Raw genomic sequence first — 20,745 nt, 5'->3', positions numbered from 1 at the left:
GCATCTCAGAGGCAATTCCTGGCTGGATCCTTCCCTCCCTCCCAAGGCCACCCTGCTCCCCAAGGCCACCCAGCTCCCCAGGGCCCATGGCCATAGCAGGCCCTGCAGGAAGGGCTCTGGGGCCACCTTCTCCTCCCCAGAGCTCCCTGCTCCTCTCGGCGCTTTCTCAGGGAACACAGCCTTAACCACAGCCCCCCACTTCTCCCTGCCAGGGGACACGCAGCTGGGTGGGGAGTGCAGGGAACCAACAGACTGCCACAGAGGATGAAGCCCCACGGTCTTCTGTCCTGGGAAAAGGCCAGGGATGAGGGTTGGTGTGTACCCCGAGACTCGCAGTGGACAGATCTTCATTGCAGTGCTGGGAAAACAAACCCAAAGCAATTTTTGGGAGACAAAAATTTGGGGAGACCTCGGTCTGTGGCTGCCCAGCAGTTGTGTGGCAGGGCGCCAGCTGGAGATGAGCACACTGAAGGATACAAGGGAAAAGCACTGGGAATTCTTTCAGCCGTGGAGAATATTCCTGTTTGAGACCAAGTCACACGTTCTTCCTCCACCAGGTGCTCCTGCCTTAACACAGGGCAGTGTGTTCTCACTTGGAAGTGACTCGACTGCCTAAAACAAGATCTAAATTAGAAGTTTAGCAACAATTCACTTGTGCTTCAGGATTACCTGCAGCAGAAACCCCAGCAGACTTGTAATTCCCTGCCACAGTCTGTTAACGATCCCTGTGCCCGTGTAAGCAGACACTTGGGTGCAGCAGGTGCTGGAGAAGGAGCCAAAGCTACAAACCCAACATTCCCTCGTGCACTGCAGACTGGGGACATTTGGAAACTTGGGTACCCTCTGTCCACAGTAAAGGAAGAAACCTGCATTTGGCATTATTTGCTTAAGCTCATTCTTAGAAATACGTTATTTAGCAAGTCTTCTGAAAGCATTCAAATCCCCTCCCAGGTTTCATCTCCCAGGAGGGGGGGTGGTTTCAACTCTATTGTCCCTAAAAACGCTGTTTTTAGAACAGAAGCGTCCCAGGGAAGTTTGTATCCCGCACTGCGTGCCATTCCTCATCCAGGGAATGGCATGCACCATGAGCGCTACATTTATGGTAATAAATTTAAATAAATTCAACCGCTAGGATTTGTCTGGGGAGCATTAGCTCCTGCCCTGCAGCGCTGGGGTAGCGCATTGCCTCCCCGCCAGGCAGCCCTTCTCCTCCTTCACCAAAACCCTCCAGCCGACTCCTCGCCCTGCGCAGCTGAGCAGGACCATTGGCCAGCGCAGAGGGGCAACCATGTGCTACCGCAGGAGAAGAGCATGTCAAACACCACAGAGTAAAATATGCTGTGAAGGAGTTAACTCATCCTGAATTACAGCTTTAACACAGCTGGTAACGAGAAGCGGAATAGTTGATGTTTGTATCGCCTTGGTTCAACACACACCCGCCCGTTTCTACTTCCTTGATGTCACTGAGCCACCTCTGATCTTTCAGAGTTGAATGAGCGTGTTTTTGCTGACGTACTTCCCAACAACTAAATATAAAATGCGGGAATGAAGCCAAATGCCCTGGAAGAATTGCTCGGGTTTGTTTTCTCCAAGAGTCAACAGCAGCATAACGTCACAGTCAACATCTAGAAAGTTGTGCAATTTTAAACTGTTTGGGCCCCACAGTTTAGTGCTTTTAGAAGAGACTGTTTATTTCTGTTAAGTTTTCCCAGCTAGCGCTTTCCCCCTCTGCTCTGCTGCCTGCGAGAGCCCCATGGATTCAGCAGAGTGCTCTTTAACCACATGGGCATGTGGCACACAGGGCTCCGTCTTTCATTTGGCTACAGGTTTTCCACCTGAACCTTTAAAATTCTTCACAGGCAGCTTCAAAAGAAACCCCCTCCCTTACTCTCAGCATCAGAAACTTGTCTGTATGTATATATATATGTTATTTACCACAATCCCATGCCAGAGGGAACAAACACACATAAGGTGGGCTTTACATGTTAAAAATCCCAAACAAAATCCCCCCCAAACCCCCAAACCCCAAAGATCCAAGTGTGCTGAGCTGCCAGACTTTAAGCACCACCAATGTTTATATTTATTTAGCTCCGACCGGTTTCCAAGGGCTGCTGTAGGGTCTCACCCAGGTTGTACCACCACCACACCGAAGTGCAGCTTCTCAGAGCTGTCCCCACCACTGCCACCACCACCGGGAAAAGGAATGGGCTCTCCCTGTGCCCGAGGTGACATGGATGGTGCGTGAGCAGAGCTGGCGTCGCCAGGCAGGACTGTTCTCACAGATCAAACACAGGGACTCCAATTCCCCGTGCTGGGAAAGGCAGGGGCAGGAAACAGAAGTTATAAATAGGGCTCAGCAAGAAAAAACAATTCCAGCTTATGGTAAATTAGGATTTTGAAATAGGGTCTTTTCTTACAAAACCACAATGCAGCACAGTGAGTGTATGGGGTGATGCTGACTCACAGAGGGGCCGGAAGGCAGGAGCTTCCCCAGGGATGCTCACGGCAAACAATAACATGCACGCTCCAGCAAGCAGAGTTTTGGAAAATGTTTGGTGGAATTATGGTATTTGGCTCCTGAAAGTTTACACTTCTATTGCTGAAGTTTCTGTGACTGTAAGGGCTGGACTAATGAATTCAGGACCTCTCTTGTGTCCCAGATGTGGAGCTTAACTTTTCATCCCAGAACATTCTGAATCAGACAGAGCAGGGACTCGAACTACCCGCCTTGCACCCAAAGCCAGGACCCGTGCTCACGGCATCCTCCTTGTACTTTTTGCCACATTCAGTGATTTTTCGCACAGCTAGGCAGGCAGAAAGCAAAGCCCTGTGCCATTGTGTTCAAACACCAAAACTGCAGCGAGTACAGAGACGTACCCCGCGTCCTCACCCCTCCACGTGGCCACCGGACACCCCTGCTCCCACGTGCCCCCTGGGGACCCCAGTAACAAATGGCTCCGACAGGCTCGTCTTGCAAATGCTGAAAGATGGGTGAGATTTAAGCATCTAACAGGAGGGGAAGGGGTCTGCTGTCAGCTCCTCACGGAGTTTCTAGCCACGGCAGGAGGAGAGCCACAGCCATAATAAGAAGAAATGCACCAGCCACGGCAGCTCCACCCAGAATCTGGCTTCAACTTTTCCAAATTCAAAGGCTTCATGTGTGGCTTTAGGCAACGCAGCTGGGTTTGTCCCAGGCTTCACCCTCTGGGAAAAGGGGGCGACTTTTTCACCTGAAAGCCAAGGCTGGTAGAACCAAACCCATTAAATACCTTACTCGGATACTGCACTAACTGGAATGATAAAGTACTGAACACAGGCCACTAACAATTTCAAATCAATTTTATTTTCTTAAATTGGTGTTGTACAATTTAAAGCCAAAAAAAAAAAAAAGTCACACAAAACACAAATAAAAAATGTTGACAAAGTATCAAGCATTACCTCATAAAGAACATCATCATACGCTCTCACAAACCTGAAGATACATGTTTATTAGACTGAGGTTTCTTGAACTCTATTAAAGACGCTACACACAAACGCTGCAACAGTAACAAAGCCATGACAATAGCAGGTGGACTACACTAGCAACTTCAACAGTGGGTGGGGGTTGGTTTTTGGGGTGTCTTTTCTTTTTTTTTTTTTTTTTTTTTTTGCATACCTTATGGTCTACAAAGCAATAAATATTTTTCACCAAAAAAGTTGGTTTCACGCTACATGCAGTTAGATAAAAAAAAAAGAAAGTCACCAAAGTGATGGCAAAATAAATCACCTGTCTGATTTGTTTTTCTCCCCCCCCCCCGTTTTGGGGTTTTTTGTGTGTTTTTTGTGGTTTTTTTTTTTTTTTTTCATTCAAGCACAGTGGCTAAGTTTCAAGTATTGAGAGAAAACATATATATACACGTTTGTGTTTGTGTGTGTATCTATACGCATACACACACATACACACACACATCCCGGTATGTATATACACAAACACATACATATATATTGGTTGTAGGTCTGTAAACCACAATTTTTTGGAGCAGTATATACTTGTGTACATTGAATGTGGACAATTTTGGTACATTCAAGTAATTAAGCACAGCTGGAAGGTTAGTGCTGAGCTCGCCACACACAGAGGCAGGGTGACACCGGCGGCGGTGGTGGCCCGGGGGATGCCGGCAGGGCGCGGGGCGCGGAGCAGTGTCCGTGCTGCAGGGTCCGTCCTGGCTCAGTGCTCTCCCACTGCGCCGCTCCTGCCTGCGGCATAGCCCTTTGCACAACTGGTAAAACCCTTGGGCAAGCAGTCTGGGTCTCCTCGGCATTCCTGGCCACAGGCTGGGGGGGTTGGCTGGATGTTTTCTTGTTTGTTGTCATCTTTTTTTCTTTTCTTTTTTTCCCAGGCACAAGCACAAACGGCCACAGAAGCAGCAGGCTGCCAACGTACGATGTAACAGCGGCCCAATGCTGAAGCATTTGTGAAAGCTACACTTAAAACTTCCCTAGTTGGGGGAATTGGAAATATTTTTAAATTTCTCTATCGGCATTTCTGCTCTGCAATCAGAAACACCCACATTGCCAAAAATGATGCCAGCTCCAAAGTCAATTAAATTGCTCCTGAAACCCTTGTAAAGTATCACACTGAACGTGCCAATGTCGAGAGAAAAAAAGCAATGAGGACTTAACCACCACGTGCAAAATATTTTTGGATCCCCAAAAACAAAGCCTGAGGTTTCGAGTTGCTTTCAAAGATACTTTTCTGCCCAGCGCTAACAAAATACTGCCACGACTCTGATAAATTAAGACACACACGCGCGCACGCAGACAGAGGGAAAGGCAGCCAGCTATCCTCTCACGCTCACAGCATCCGAAGCCTCAACCGCATCTCCAGCCACTCGCACCCGCAGTCTCATTTGGCTACAGAGTCTCCTTAAAAGAAATGCTGAAAATACAACTGAACACTACAAGATTTCTTTATAAAAAAAAATGAAGCAGCAAATAAAACTTCTTAAAAAAAGCGTTTCCAATTGTTAAGTGTGTAGGATCTTAACGCCTGTTCTTGAGCTCTTAAAAAGCATGGAGCTTTGTACTGACTGTCCTTAAAAGAACATTTAAATAAAAAAAAACCCAACAAAAACAAAACACATCTTGGTACTGCCAGTCAGCTTTGCCTGGTGTGGAGGAGGAACAGCACAGACTCTGCCGTGCTTTTTGCCTCGCACTCACAAGATACAGTACAGTTAAATACGTACAGTTACACACAAACCGTAGATATATATCAATATATATTCCCCCTTAGGAATACATATTAATATACGCACACACGTAGTGCAATAAAACAACCAGGAAGCAAGGAAAGGAATAAAAAGAACAGAATTCCTAACAGTCGTGATGTTCCTGGGTTGTTGTGTGATGCAAAGTCAACTTCTCACAGTTCCCATAGTGTGTAAAGTGCTCCTTTGATTCACAAAGCTAGTGTTTGCAGTTCGGGGGGGGTCTGGGAAGGGGGGTGCCGAGCCCACAGCTGAAAGCAGGACAGCGCTGGGGCTTCTCCTGGGAGATATGCACTGCAGCCGGGCTCCACGGCCAGCCCACTTTCACCTTGATCCCACTGAGCTCGGGGACCAAGGGAGGAACGGATTAATTTTGGCTTCTCACAAACACAGGAGCGTCACGTCACGCTTTCTGTCACCCTCCTGCTCCCTGCGCAGTCTCTTTCCCTGTGCCGTTTGCCCATCCGTGCGGAGAGGCAGCCCAAACAGAGCCACGGGAGACGCGAACTCCCCCAGCAGCAGCACCTCCTCTGCCTTGCCTGGCAAGTCTGTAGAGGTGGGAGCCGCGTCAGCAACGCTCAGGCAAAAGGGAGCAGACTCCCTCCTCTCCGCTGTTCCACAAGCCCTCCAAGGCATAAACATGTAGGAAGAGGGACAAAGGAGAGAAGGACGGGGAGCCTCGGGTTTCCAGGAAGCTTGCAGACGCCTGGCTCTCAGCTGGGACAGGCAAAAGTACATGAACTGGCCTTGATTTCTGAATGACACCTTCCAACGGTAACTGCAGCCAGCAGTTTCAGCACATCCATTGCCTGCAATGGACACAGCACTGGAATACCCTGTTCTTAAGCAAGAGGGACAGGCGGCAGTCTTATCCTTCAAAGTGCTGGGAAGAAGCAGATTTCTGTCCTTCATCCCCTCTGCCAACAAGGGAAACCTTTCCACATCGGCTACATCTTCACCCAGGCCTTTGGGCAGGGAAGTATTTGTGCTTGCTGCAGTCACACATCCCTGTGAAGGAATCCGGCTCTGTGGAACAACTTCCCAAAACGTCAAAATACAAAACATGGAGCAGTTCATTCTCCAGGTCTCCTACTGCCAGAATAATTTCCCACCACAGCAGCAGGCTGTCAGAAACAAAGTGATCAGCTGGCGCGAGGTGCGTGAAGAAGGAACGACACTGAAATCAGGCGCAGAACCCCGACAGCAGAGCTGACAGCCTGCGCTCGATGCACAGTTTACCTGGGAGAGAAAAAAAAACAACAAAAGAAATCAACTTCTCATTTTCCTGGAAATATAAAGACTTCCAAAACATGCTGGAGACTGAAAAAAAAAAAAAAAAAAAGCGGAACTTCAGCAAATCTAAGCAGCCCTTCAAGAATCGCTACCACGTACCAATGTAGCCTAGGTGAGGACCTGCCCACAAACACCATGCTGGGAAGGGACAGGTGGAAGGCTGAATAACTGGAGATCCAACAACAAAAGCCAGGTGGCAGCAGCACTTCTGACAGAGGTACCAAGATGTTATAAAGAACCACCGGCCACTGGGACAATTTATTCACTTTTAGTTACTGGAGTGGCATTTGCCAGCAGGCAAGATGACTCAAGGTCTCCAGTGCCATTTGTCCTGGCTTCCAACTGAGAGACCACCCAGCCCAGCACGGACAGTGCCCGATTCTCATTGTCTGAGCCCAAGAGTCTCTCAAAAGCCAAATGTTTGGTGGAATTCATTCCTCTCAGGGGAAGACTTGCTGTATTTCTAGGTTCGCCATTTTATTTTTCATAAATAAGTAATCCTATACCTGAGATGCCAAATGAAACGCATACCCACTACAGCCTGCCAGAGAACAGCCCAATCAGGGAGCTGGAACATAGGGTAAAACAGGGAATACCAGGATATCAACTGGGAAAAGAAATCTATTAGATGCATTAGCTGTATCTCTGGACAAAAGATGCGATTTAGGTTTGGTAAGAAAGGGTACAACAGAAACTACTTAGTAATCCCTGTTCACTTAGCTCTCCAGTACCACACACCACCTGCCAATCTCCCTTTGCTCTCCTTCAGTGAGCTTCATGTCAGCTGTGAAAGTTAGTGATAATTAACTGACTGATTGCCTGTGAGCCAGAAACCTCTCCTCTCATTACCAATCCGAGAGCTCTGCCTACACGGATGACTGGAGCAGCCTGGCAGCACTCCGGCCGCCGGCCCAGGAAAGGCATTTGGTACCCAGCGGAGGGGAGAGGCAGGGTTTGCCAGCTGTGGGGCATGGCAGCCGATGGGCTGGTTTAGCGGTGGCTGAGCAGAGCCGAGGCCATGTCAAGCTGCTCTAACAGAGACGATGGCTGTCCCCATCCCTGTGCCTGCCTCCAGCAGAGGGAGATGACAGGGGTGATTAAAGCCCAGCCATAAGGGCAGGGAAGGTGCGCTCAGAGCAAGTGAGGTCAGCCCTTTCCACACACACTGGCTGCCGAGCCTGCAGCAGCGGAGAATAACCCCCCTCACGACAAAGGGAGAGGGCGAGAGAGGTGACAGCTCGGAGCAGCAGACAGAGGGGTCCATCTGTCCCTGGGAGAGGAAGCCAAATGATGGCACGCAGGAAGAGTTCAGTTCCACTGCTACAGAAAGCACTTGCTGATGTGAAAAGTATTTGTCTGCTGCCTGCTCAGCCGGGGCTGGGGCTGGGGCACCAGGCAGGCGAGCAGTCCTGTTTCAGAAGACGTGTTGGAAGGAGACCTCGCTGTGCTGATCCGCCGTCTCTGCCTGACAGCCCCTGCAGTTTCACGTTCCCAAGTGCTCTGAGCAACCAGAGGGATGGTGCCGGCTGGAAACCAAACCCAGGCCCCTGCTGCTGCCAAACCACTTCCTTCAGCAAGTTCTTTCACACATCAAAAGCTCCAACAAAGCCCTGGCAATCACTCTGCATGGGAAGCTCTCAAAATATGGCTCAGAACAGGGACCTGCATTTCTAACAGTTTTCCCGCTGGGAAAGCAGGAGGCCAGGCTGCGAGGAGCTAGAACAAGCCAAGAGATCTCTGCTATGTCCACCAAGGTGTAGCCAAAGGAAAAAAGGATGCTGGGTACTGAAATTTCTGAACCATGCAGCTAGAAAAAACACATGTTCTAGTATGAGAAAAAAATAGCCACCGAACACTCACATTTATTGATGTTTTCTATGTCCCCCTGTTCAGTGATGATGTTCAGGAGCCCCTCCATCAGCAGCAGAGCCTTGTGGTACCTCTGTGCGCAGTCCTCTCTGTGGTGGAACATCTCATCCAGGGCTGCAGACTGCACCTGCAGGCAACAACCCCGTGCCAAGAGGTTACTCACAGACCAGACTCGGCTTTCCCAGCATGGCCCCTCAGATGCACCTACAGCTCCCTCGCCCAGCCTCCAGAGGCCGCACGCAGCCTCATGAGTAAAACCATCTGCTAAGGTCCCCACAGGAACCGGTACCGCCCAACACTGGCTCTGTGCTAACCCCGCTCCCAGGCACCGTGCAGTCGTTACCATTTGCACAGCATAGCTGAAGATGAGCTTCTCTGCGGTGATGCTGTTGATCCGATCCATGAGTTTCTGTTTGTCCAAGAAGAACCTCTGGAGTCTCATGTTGAGGCAGTGGCAGGATGACACACTGGATTTATAAAGCTCATTCAGCTTCTTCACAACTAGAGAAATGGAAAGAAATGCTTTAGGCACTACCTTCCAGTTCTCCCTCTGCCTCCCATTCTCCATGCACAGGACCCCAAATGAGTAACTTCAAGACGGATGTTACGGCCAAAAGAAAGATGGTCAGAGAACTACTTGCTGCACCAACAGGGGCTTTTTCCTGTCCTCTGTCACCTTCACCAGGTATAAGCCTGCACGTGGCAACGCCTACACATATGCCTAGTTCACCTGAGGCCAGCTCTATTTTTGTTTCCTTCAGCTGCCAGAAGGCAGAGAGCAGTTTGCACCGTGCAAGATGTCTCACGCACCACCAGAAGCCACAGACGTGCCAGATAGAAAGCTTCTGCCGCTTGATGGGTGACGACGTGCTGTGAAGAAGTACGTGACTTGCATGTGGTAGCTGCTGGACCTCAGTGCGGATGAGTGGCACTGACTAAGCAAGGGAATCTCTCTCCTGGGACTCCGCTGTCCCAGAAAGAAAAGACACTGATGCCTGTGAAAGGCCACCTCCTTTCCTGAACCACGGCAGCTAGGACAGGAAGGCTACGGGACAGAGAACTGGCAATCAAATATGATTCTGAGGGATTAAAGAGCAATCCCAAACAGCAAGCGATGCTGCTTGAGCCTCCCTAGCTGCATGGTGTGGTCTCCACAAAGCACCGAACACAAACTCCCACCAACATCTGATGAGTATTAACTGCTCCGTGCTCATTTGAAAGTACCCACACTGCACGAGTTGCTCCTGCAGGAGGCAAATTAACCCACACCACGAACCAGCCTCTCTCAGCTACGCCACAGAGGGGCAACCTCACATGACAGTCAAGCCTTGTCGCTAAAGCCAGCCTTCCCAGGCAGAGGTAAGAGAGCGGAGAGCCAGAGAGGAGACTGCCTGCAGGAAGACAGGCTGCTGCAACTCTTCGTCAGAGAAGAGAACCGAGGCACATGGAATTTGAGAGGGAATGGGAACCCCAAAGCTCAGGAGGGCGAAATGAAAAACTCTGCGTTTTTCATAGGGAGACTATTTAAAAACCAAAACAACACAAACCAAAACAACCAAACCAAAACAACAACACAGCAATATCATCCTCCGTGGAATTCAATCAGAGCTCTGAGCTGTGCCCAGATTATCAGGAGCAAGAGGACGGCTGTGGGTAAGGACCCTGCCTGGCACTCACTGCCCAAGGACACTCCAGGGCAGTCTCTTCTCATGCTTCCCTGCTTTCTCCGTACACAGGTACCTTTAAAACCCTTGTGTCCTCACTGTGCCCTGAAAAACCTCAAGGGAGCAGTATTTTGTGGGGAGAGAAACATGAAAAGACAGCCTTGCCCAATTCGCACACACTGAAGGACAAATTACACTACAAATCTAGAAGTTGCAATCTGCCCTGAAAAGGAGTTATTTATTTGGGTTGTGACAACTTTCCTGTTAGCCTGAACATGTGGAAGATGTGTAGCTAAACCTGTGCATCTTGCCCCATACTGCCTGCTACAACATATGTCTGCTAGTTGTGTTTAACTTCTATTGTTTTACACCTCAGCAGCACGAGTACTTTAAAAGACTAAGCTCTTGGGGAAGGCAGCTGATGGGTCGAGTACTTCAAGTGCTTCACAAAGCTCCTGCAGAAATATTACAATGGTAGTTTTAAAATCATTTTTTCTAATCACTGAATCACAGCCAGCTCAGATCACAAGCCAGCCAGTCAGATGCAAATGCCAGCCCGTAACACCAGCAAAGAAGTGACTCTGGCATTACCAGTATTTTACTTCCTGTGTTTTTGTTTCACTTGAAAAATCATCACTGCCAAGACAGGTCTCTATTTGCCAAGTAAGCACTTCCGAGGACATGCACTGTGTAATTAAGTCGGACTTACGTCAAGTACAAATAAGCACCTGAGGTATCGATGTACAAGGAATCAGATAAGATACATTCCCCTCTCACTAATTAGCACTGAAGAGTCTCCTGCATGAGCAGGAGTTTTGAGACCTAAAGTCAACGTGAAGAGAGGATTCCCTTCAATGCAAATAAAAAAAGGACTCGTCTGTGCAAGGGGACAGCAAGAAGTAAGTCCCGGGGCACACTGGTGAGGGTTCACGCTCACCAACCCCCTTCATACCCTTTGCGATATTTTTAATACTTCCATTCCAGGCCAGCCCTTTGCGCCGTGTGCCCAGCGGCCCCTTACCTTGCTTGACGGTGGAGGAGAGGCAGAGCTTGCCAGCTTTGATCTGCTCTATGGCCATCTGCAGCCCCGAGGACAGGAGCTCTGCTACTTTCAGGTACAGCACGAGCTGCTCTGCATAGCTGCAAAGAAAGCACATCGCGATGCAAACAGATGGATGGGACAGCGGTAAGTGTCCCGAAGGACTTCTGGTACCAAATGATAATGTGGGGTGGGAGGGAGCGACAGAAGACCTGGGAGCTGGGCGGCTCTTCCCCGGGTCCTTACCTCCACTCCCGGCTGAGGAGACTGATCTGGTCGGCCACCACGCTCTCCTGGAGCTGGTACTCAGATGTCACCGAACTGCTCATCTCACTGGAGCTGCCTTTAAGGGCGGCGATTTCCATCACGTAGTGGACAAAGGCCAGCGTGAAGCGGAGGCTGCGCAGGATGTCAGTGTGCTCTTGCTGTTGAAGGGACACCAAGGTGGGGGTTACAGAGGGAAAGCTGCCGTGCCAGGGAGAGCTGCTCACCTCCAGCTGCGCCAGCGACTTATCCCAGCTAACAGAAACAACAGCCGGGCCCCAAACCCTCTACAGTGCTGCTTTGGGCAGGGACAGCCAAACTCAGCCTCGAGCCTGCACATTGCACCAGTTCCTCCTCCACAGTAATAGCAGCGAGCAACAGCCCCAGACAGTGATTTCCAGCTCTCTGGAGAAGCTGGTGAGACTTGCTCCAAAATTACACGTCCCCTTCCCAAGGAGCATCCCAGCTCGGCGGGACTCTTTCAGAAGTCAGCCAGGAAGGGGGAGAGACCACCACAGGCCCAGCTCCGGTCCCCACCACAGCAATGCTGGTGCGAAACTAAAAGTGGGTTGGGATTTCACGAGACAGTAACAACCTCCTACGCCACAGAAAACAGCAAACACAGCGCGTCCCACCCTGCAGCCCAGCCCTTGGTCTTTATATCCTCCTGGTTCAGAGCAGTGAGTCCTGGGTGAGGTCCCCTGAAGAGACAGCAAGGACAACCTTTTATGTGCGACTCCTTGCCACTTAGTGAGCGGCACTGGCACACACACTAAGTGCTACGTTCATTTCAAAGCAGTTTTTCCTCTGCTATTACATTTCTGGGAAGCTGCATTGCTTAAGTCACTGAAAACATTTTTGGGAAGTTGGTATTTGTGGAAAAACTGAATGCGTGTGGGTCCTAAAAAATGAGTTGCTGCCAGGATCAGATGCAACTCCATTGTTCCTACTCTCTCTGTAGAGAAGCGGCTAACCTGCTTGGTCTTCAAATAGTCACTGGCTCAGTTCTCTCAAAGGGGGCTGGTAAGGATGTTTCCTATGTGAATTTGGAAAAAAAAACCAATGCTCAAGTTCTGCAAGCTTTTGTTTTTCATTCAGTGGCTCGGGCACTTGGCTGCTAAGGCAGCTTTGACTATCTGAAACACGAATCTCTCCTCCCACTACCGTGCTACCTGGACAGTCCAGTAGGGGAAGGAAGCGTTATCTCCATCTTCCTCTATTTTCTCTAAAAGTAGAGGAGGAACTTGGAGATTAAGTAATTGCCGAATCTCACAAGAAGTTTGCGGCAAAGCAGGAAACTACTAAGATCTTGCAGGTCTCCACCTGTTATCTCTAACCAATGCACAGTCCTTCCTCTCTGCTTATACAGTCGGCTTCTATTAATTATGCTGGCATTCACGGTCTCATTTGGCATCACAAGAGTCCTTCCTTCCGTAGCCATCTCTGCATTGTGTTTTTAAGGCAATGCAAAACAAACCCAAACCTGGCCTTCAATTTGCCTTGTCTGCACCTAGAGAAACTTTTCCGAAAGATGGAAGAACCACCTCTCTGGATGCAACAGCTTTGCTCAAGATAAACAAGGGTGCTTAAACAGATTTCAATGCCCCGAAAGTATCAGCAGAAATCAGAAAATCTGCCAGGTTTGCATTCTGGCCAACTCCACAGAGCACAAAGGGATCTCAAAATACGCTGTAAAGGTTTTGTGACATGCAAATGGATCACTGTGCTCAGCAGAAATGACGACCGAGCCCAAATGACTCACTACAGACACAGAAGCTGGGCTGAGTGCCATTAACAAGATCAAGCTGATGCTTCCTATGGACACTTCTCTTCAGACCGTGTCCGAAGTGGTGGCAGCTGGCAGGGCCCCATACTTCTGGGACCTCATACAGGTAGGATGCTCAGTTAAATTCACTACTACTGTGATCATATCAATGCTGAAAGTTCTAGCCCTGTGGCTCTGCAGGTAACTAGGCAAACAAATGCAATTCAATGCATAATTGACAAAAAAAATTGAGCTAAATAAAATCTGAAGTAGAAGAGCAAACCCACATCCTTAAAACAATGAATGCATATCTCTGCGGGTATCTAAGGGTTTTTAGCAACACCAGCAAAATTCAGATACAAAGAGCCTTCCCCAGTCCCAGACAGCCCAAGGAGGTATCATGAACACAGCTGAAACCGTGACTGAATCCGCCTCCCACCTCTCCTGCAAATGGGCAGCCTGACCTACATTTCAAATATATCTCAGCTACAAAAGCATTTGCTCTGCTTCAGCCTGTCTCCAGCCCGCGGAGGAGGGGAGCCTGGCAGCCTTTCACCGCGACAATCTGGTTTAGTTGTTCTGGTGAAGAACACGGCGTCCCCCCCGCCCTCAGCAGCACCACCAGTGTCAGGTTTATTTTTTTTCCGACCCTTTCAGCAGAGGCCGTATCCCGGCCCGACTCCCCCAGCAGGCAGTCATTTCATCCACCAAGCTTCAGCTATGACTAATGTTGAGCCTTTTAAAAGGGAAAAGGCCCAAAGTACCCAGGTCTTCTTCAGAAACTGTTGATATAGAATGCATCAGATAACTGGTGCTTCCAACCTGCAATTTCACCTTTGGAAATGGTGAATTTTAACCCCAGTCACGGGCTGTCTCACAATTAAACACCTTGGTAGCAGGCTCAAAAGTCACTGTGCTAAATATGGCCTGGGCTTTCTGAGCGCTGCACTGGCCAGCTCTCTTGAAACCAGTTTGCTCCATCTTTTGAAGCAACCCCCTTGGCTCACACACGGAATCACCTCACCTCTGGATTTGCTTTACTTTTATTCCCCCATCCCTTTCCCCTAGCAGGTCCCTGGGATATACCCACCTCCATGAGCGTCTCTTCGGGCAGCTCTGGTGCCTCAAACGTAACAGCACCTTCCAGGTTGGCAGTGATGGGATCAGCAAAAGCGTACCGGAGACTTGAGGGGCCTTCCGCAGCATCCCCACCAGTTCCCACTGCCAAGTGCCTGCCGGTGAATGAGCCTCCAGAACTGAGAGAGCTGGAAGACCCTACTGAGAAGAAAAATAGGCAAAGGAATTACTGAAGATGTTAACAGTAGGCCAGGTATTCCTCGCCCAACAGAGGGGACAATCCTGTAGGATCCAGGATCCTGGCTCTGATTGGAGCCAGCAACAGGTACTTTGGAGGAAGACACAGGGACTCTTGGCGCAGACTAACCATTCCCCAACAAGCTCCTTAGCGACTCGGGTAGACCAGCTTACAAGCTCCAGCAGGTTTAATGCACCTTCCAGAATGTCTGTCATTTACAGAGACAATTCAGGAGCACTCTTTCTTTTTTGTCCAAACATGTTCTAAATCCTGCCATGATATCTTGGGCTGATTTTTATCACACACGACCACAGCCAACTTCCCCATCATTGATCAGCATGGTCTGAACCATGGTTTCCTACCAGGTACAGTGTCCCTCAGACAATTCCCTCACCATCATTTTCTCCCTGAATCCACCCTAAGAGCACATTGCATATAAAAGCTGGACACTTCAAACAGAACTTCTGTCTCAGAGTATTCACCACTTCCAGAGGGCTTCACATCCCCTGACACGCTCCACAGAGGGATATATTCTGTCTGACAGGGGGATGCCAAAACCAGCTACAACATCCTGGTTGTTCTACCAGGGCGATGCTCTCCACTGTCACTAATCCTTTAGAGGGAGATGTTTCTCTTTTACCCCTGAATTTAGTTTGCTACCCCACCCTGCCTTCAAAAGGTTCAGCAATATGGTGCACAACTGATCTGCAGAGAGGCACAGTCTCCTCTCCTCCCAAAGCTCTCTCCCTGCTGGCACCTATGCTTCAAAGCTAAGCGGATCATCAAAGACTGGCAGAGTATTTCCAGATCCTTCAGAAAGGACCAACTATATCACATTCTGGATACCCTGTAATTCCAAGAGGCTGTTTACAGAAATTGTTATGACGACTCATGAGACGACTCTGCCTTTCTATCTGTCAAGTGATCTTACTCATGGCTTGGCCAAGCACTCGAGGTGCAGAGTTTCAGCTTGCAAAGCTCCCCTTTTTGCCATTAACTTTATGCCTTAACTAAAACGTATGGAGTTACTGCACAGACCTAACAAAGCTTGTCAAGCAGCATTGCTTTGACCGCCTTGACCTAATCCTGCGGATGTGCTGTAGGTTCACTATTCAACTGCCTCCTCTTCCAGGCATCCCATCCAAGAGCCTGACTGTTCCACAGACCCTTGAGCATCCAAATATCAACCTGCTAAAAACTGGTGCTGGGATCTGCTTCCAAATTGCAATTATCCCCACAAAAGCAATACAGGAAGTCCGAATTCTCTGCTGGTAACATTTCAGGAGCAGCTGGAGGCTGTAGCCAGGACAGTAACCTCATTGTGCTACAGGCCCGTCACATACTTTACAAGAGTCTCTGCCCTACAGAGCTTACCCCTAAATATACGAGACAAAGAACAGATTATGGTCCCAACTTTCCAGACAATCAAGGATGTGAGTGGTTTTAGTTACGGTAGAAATCCAAGCCATACCCAGGAACTGAGCCCATGTGTCCCCCCATCCCAGTCAAGCAGTTTATTCATCGTTACATCCAAATCTTTCCTGCAGTAATTAAAGAACAGAGTCGACTACATTCAGATGACAAACAGCCAAGATGAGAAACCAAACAAGCCAAAAATGCAAATAAAAGTGTCCAAATATTTTCTTAAACTGAACACAGACTCCAGCTCCCAGACACACTATCCCAAAAGGGCCAATTACCACAGCCTCAACTGTTGGCTGATGAGGCCAGAGCACTGGCATCTTCAAAGTATCTGTCAAGCAGGAGTGCATTTCCCCATTTCCTACTTTAGCAGCTCAGAGCATAAGCAACACCACTAATAATTTTGCATACAGAGCCATCCTGGCCCTTTCCTAACAGTACTCCTGCACTGAAATTGTTGGGCACGGATGGTCACGCTCCTCTTTTATAGCTCATCCAAAACCCATGGGGAAAGCAATCAGAACACAACACAAATCTTTACGTTTGTTGACCTATCAGCAACAGTGGGTCTACGAACAGCTGCAGCATTATTCCTGAAGCAGAGAGAAATGAAGTAAGAGAATGGTTTGCCTCTCTCTTCCAGTACTGGAAAACCACTACAGGGCATTAGCCCTCGTGCCAGTGCAAACAGTTATCGGCAGTAACTGGGTTTGGAAGGAGCCAGCACAAGAACCTCAAAGGCACTTAGAATTGAGACCAGCTGAGCTCCACGGACTGTGCTCTGAGCAGCCCTCTGCCACCACCAGTGTTCAGCAGTAAGGAATTCAACACATTGCTCTGCCCCCGGGCATTCCCACTGGAACAGGCAGGTAGGTATCAGCCCTTTACCTGAAAACATCCTGGTCCTCGTGGTCTGTGGGGGGGTTGTTCCACTGGGAGGGGATCCGACAGTAAAAATCACTGGGGATGGGCTGGCAGAGCCCCCAGCCCGGGCACCAGAGTGCAGGGTCCCTCCGTAAGCACCTGAGGGAGCTGGGGAGACAGTTGAAAGGTGCAGACTGGCATTACAGGAAAGTTACTCAGAGCATGGTGTGCCTCACCCAGCGGTTTTATGTTCCTGCAGACTCTCTTGGGAGACAGTGGTCACCAGCACAGGCCAGCGCTCCCTTTGGAGGCATCCCCCGAGAACACGACCGGGCCAGGCTGGCAGGGACTCCAGGACACGAGCTGCGTTAGGCATTGCTGCGGCTGTTCTCCCCTCCGCACTTCCCCACCTGCGAGCCCAGGAAGACCCACCCTTGCAGAGCCATTCATATTCGAGCCGCCTGGCAGAAAGTCCCCGCTTCCGCATGTTATCACCTTAAAAGTGGGCCAAAAGAGGAAGCCCTGCCTACAAAAAATCACACTGCTAGCCAGCAGTTACACAGCACGCGTAGCACAGACCTTCGAGCGCTCCACAACTGAAAGCAAACATCATTACACGCCTCACACACGGCAGTCACTTCCTTTGCCAAAAACCATCGGAAAAGCAGCCTCCCATTTGTAGGGGGCACACAGGCAAAAAGGTTCGTCCCAGCCCAGGACATCCTGCCAGATCTGCCTGCCCTCCCCACCTACCTGCAATTTCCATTGGCTTCTCATTGTTCAGGCTGTCGTTGCTGCCGGCTTCTGAGATCTGTGCCCCAAAGGCTGCCTTCAGAAGCAGGTCAGTGAGCCTGCCTGTGCTCAGAGATCTAAAAAGAGGACATACAACATGATGCAGAAGGTCAACAGGTGCAAGGTTTCAGCTAACTTCCACTCCAGTTTCTGCCATTCCTGGTCCGCAACCACTTAACACCACTCACCAAACAGTCTGGAGCCAAAATAACCACTCTTCTTCTTTCAACAGAGCATCTGAAGCACCTCCTACTACTTGGAGAAAGCATATGACTACCGTGACTGAGTAATGCAAGTACTGACTACAGCACTATTCCAACACAATTTTTCTTTGATGGAAGATATGGAAATTAGTAACAGAGGACTCCTCCAGATCACTGCAGAAATCTGCAGTCTGCAGAGAGGCATGTTAGAAAAACTTAACGCTAACATCTGACTGATTTTGTATCCTGCAATGGTCGTGACAGTCAGCACGTGGCTTTCAAGAAGATCTCTGGTCTGCAGACCGGTGCCCACTGTTTCACAGACAAGGAAGACCCACAACATCCTCTCATCCACAACAGGCACGAAGAGCAAGGCACGCACCTGCATATTTGCAGGGCGTCTGGTCTAATGATAAAATCCTTGACCCCCACCTGATGAAACCCTGGACACTAACCACAGTGTGAAGCTGCAGACAATCTTTCATTTTATAAAATCTAGGCCATCGCCTGCCCCTGTAGAGGAAGACTTTCAAAACCTGCTTCATATCTTCTTGTAACCCAAGGTTGCTAGCAGATAACTGCAGGATGTTTGCAGATGTTACATTACAACTTAGATGTTAGCTGGCGTTTGAAATTTGCCCCATCCGTCCCGTATTAGGGAATGAAGCGCCGCTGTATAAAGCTGACTATGGCTCACCTGCCCTTGATCTCTTCCACAGGCCTCAATCCCAAGCCAGTTTGCTGGCAGTGGAAATGACCCATCTCCTTCAGATCTGGCAAGGTCTTGTTCCGTGTTGGAGTAACCATGACTCCCTGGTGGGCCAAGAGGGTGAGGAGATTCTGGGAACTTGGGGTTTTGGGAAACTCAAACGGGGACACAGCCTAAGAACAACAGAAAAAAGACAGAGATCTGTCTTTAAAATGAAGGAGGAAGGTTCCCCTCACTCCCCTCCTCCGCCCATTTGTTTATCAAAATTAAATTGTATGCTTAAAAACCTGCCTGAAAAACAGGAAGAAATCCCACCCCCAGTTACTTGCCCCCAGTCCCAGAAAAACTGAAATGAAAGGACAACAAACAACTCCGCTGAAAATTTGTGTCAGCCTAACATAAGCAGAGAAAATGCTGTCACAGTGCCAGCTTTGCATGAGACACCAGGGCTGTCACCTGCTCAGCTGCCTGCCGTCTCCGCTGGGGATTCCTGCTGGACATGCACTTGTGCCACAAGCCAGATCATTGTGTGTGCAAACCAGCCCAGGCACCGCAGCTTGCTAATGCGTTTCTGCCTAATCTGGGCAGCTCCTTTCCATTGACAGTTTAAAACCCTGGATTCCACTCAGATGGTGAACACTGCTGCCAAGTGAGATCTGTCCACTAAGAATTAGGACACCACCCCATTTCACACGGATCACTGAACAGCCCTTGAAGAAAAGCCAACCAGCGGTGATAAATCCAGGTCAGGGTTATCTGATCACACAGCCGTTCACCCACAAAGAACCCCAAATATCGAGCTGTGAGAAAACCAAAAAAAGTAGACTCCTTGACATACCTTTGTAGGGGAGCCCATTATAGTTGGCAAAGGGCTTCTCTGCATGAACTCGGACAGCTTTGGTGAGGATCTGAGCTGCCGACAGTGCTGCAAGCCATGGATCTGCAGAGGCTGGCTGACTGGGGTATGACCGAAGTGAGCAACAAGAGGATCAGAGTGCTGCTTGGTTATCTTCTGCCTGCAGGAATGCAAATCTGACAGGTTGGGAGCACTGTGGAGCCGGGATCCCATCCCTCGAGGAGAGTGTTCAGGCGCCGAGGAACCTGGAGGGCCCAAACACAGCGACAAACCGCATCATTTTTTCGTTCTAGCACAAAAAGCCAGCCTGATCCCAGGATCCACTACTAAAACATCTACATATCAAAACCTTCAGTGGATGGCTAAGGAAGGCACTCTGATCAGTGCCACAATCTGCTAGGCCTGATCTGGTTTTGACTTCACGGGAGGAAGAGACATGCACAACAGGGGCACAGACGTGTAGCTTCTTTCCTTCACTGCAGCCCTTACAGGGAAAGGGACCTTGGCTGTCAGAGTTCAGCAGCAAGGACACTACACATCCAGCAGGTCACTTGGCAGAGGGGGAGTTGGGAGTTTTGAGATGCTTTTCCTTCACTCAGGCCATTGACTTCAAATCCCAAATTTGAGTTTCTGTGACATAGGGTCTGTCAGCACTGGAAGAGGCTGGCTGATGGGATGCAAATGGAACAAGCCCAGCTCCTACCAGCCCACAAAAATAATCCTGGCTGGCCAAGCATCAAGAGACACAACAATACCCAACCTCGAATGCCCTGAGACTGACTCTGCCCTTATCCATAGGAATAATAAAGGAAGGTAAGGACCAACGCACCGGCGACAGGAATCCGGCTTCTCATTTCTGCTCCAAGAGAAGAGGGGATAATAGTCTGGCTGGGCTGCTCTGGGATTGTTCCAACTTTGAGGGAACACAACAAAGAAAGAGTTTATTCAGTATTAAGGTGATAACAACACTATGTACCACCTGTTTTATAGGAAGATGCTCATTATCTCTTCTGTCTTCTCAGCCCGAGCCCTAGCTGTGTAGTGAAAAGATCAACAACTCCTATTAAAGGAGGAAAAAATTCTGTCTGGTATTAGTTTAGCCAGTTTTAGTCTGACTTTGCAATGGTATTACGTCAGAGGAATAGAATATGAATATTCTGCATTTCCCCACCAGCAGATACTAATAAATACAGGATTGGAGACGCTAGGGACATAGAACAGCTAGTTATATCAGAGTCTGTTCCTTTATAGAGAACAGCAAGTTGCATCAGTTGCACGCTAGGGTTTTTCTTATGCCTTTCCACTCAAATTGCTTGTTAGCACCTGGATCAGGCTAGCAGATATTCAGACAGCTACTTTTCAGCTTGAATGGTGAAGTTCAAGCCCTTCCAAAGCTGGTCAGAGTTTTGCTCTGACGACAATTGGCTTATGTTTTTCCTCA

The 20,745-nt window shown here is 49.2% G+C and overlaps 1 protein-coding gene across 8 annotated transcripts in view; it reads right to left on the bottom strand.

The window, feature by feature from the left end:
- Positions 1-3,321: 3,321 nt before the first annotated feature.
- The window catches only part of ULK1 (unc-51 like autophagy activating kinase 1), an 83,734-nt gene continuing 66,310 nt past the window's right edge, over positions 3,322-20,745 (bottom strand). For 4 of the 8 annotated variants that reach the window (XM_054218964.1, XM_054218958.1, XM_054218957.1 and 1 more), the window contains exons 19-29: positions 20,134-20,217; positions 19,287-19,549; positions 18,437-18,621; positions 17,498-17,613; positions 16,769-16,912; positions 14,234-14,421; positions 11,361-11,539; positions 11,097-11,215; positions 8,755-8,912; positions 8,403-8,538; positions 3,322-6,488 (exon numbers count right to left, since the gene is read on the bottom strand). In XM_054218964.1, coding sequence (XP_054074939.1) covers positions 6,433-6,488; positions 8,403-8,538; positions 8,755-8,912; positions 11,097-11,215; positions 11,361-11,539; positions 14,234-14,421; positions 16,769-16,912; positions 17,498-17,613; positions 18,437-18,621; positions 19,287-19,549; positions 20,134-20,217 — 1,628 coding nt within the window. In that variant the 3' untranslated portion in view covers positions 3,322-6,432. The remainder of the gene's footprint in view (positions 6,489-8,402; positions 8,539-8,754; positions 8,913-11,096; positions 11,216-11,360; positions 11,540-14,233; positions 14,422-16,768; positions 16,913-17,497; positions 17,614-18,436; positions 18,622-19,286; positions 19,550-20,133; positions 20,218-20,745) is intronic. The other 4 variants (XM_054218959.1, XM_054218960.1, XM_054218961.1 and 1 more) reach the window with 4 other exon arrangements.

Source organism: Rissa tridactyla, chromosome 13 (genome assembly GCF_028500815.1).
Source record: "Rissa tridactyla isolate bRisTri1 chromosome 13, bRisTri1.patW.cur.20221130, whole genome shotgun sequence".
NCBI classification, from domain to species: domain Eukaryota; kingdom Metazoa; phylum Chordata; class Aves; order Charadriiformes; family Laridae; genus Rissa; species Rissa tridactyla.
The sequence above is the reverse complement of the archived record's forward strand: the minus strand, read 5'-3'. Positions and strand labels throughout refer to the sequence as shown.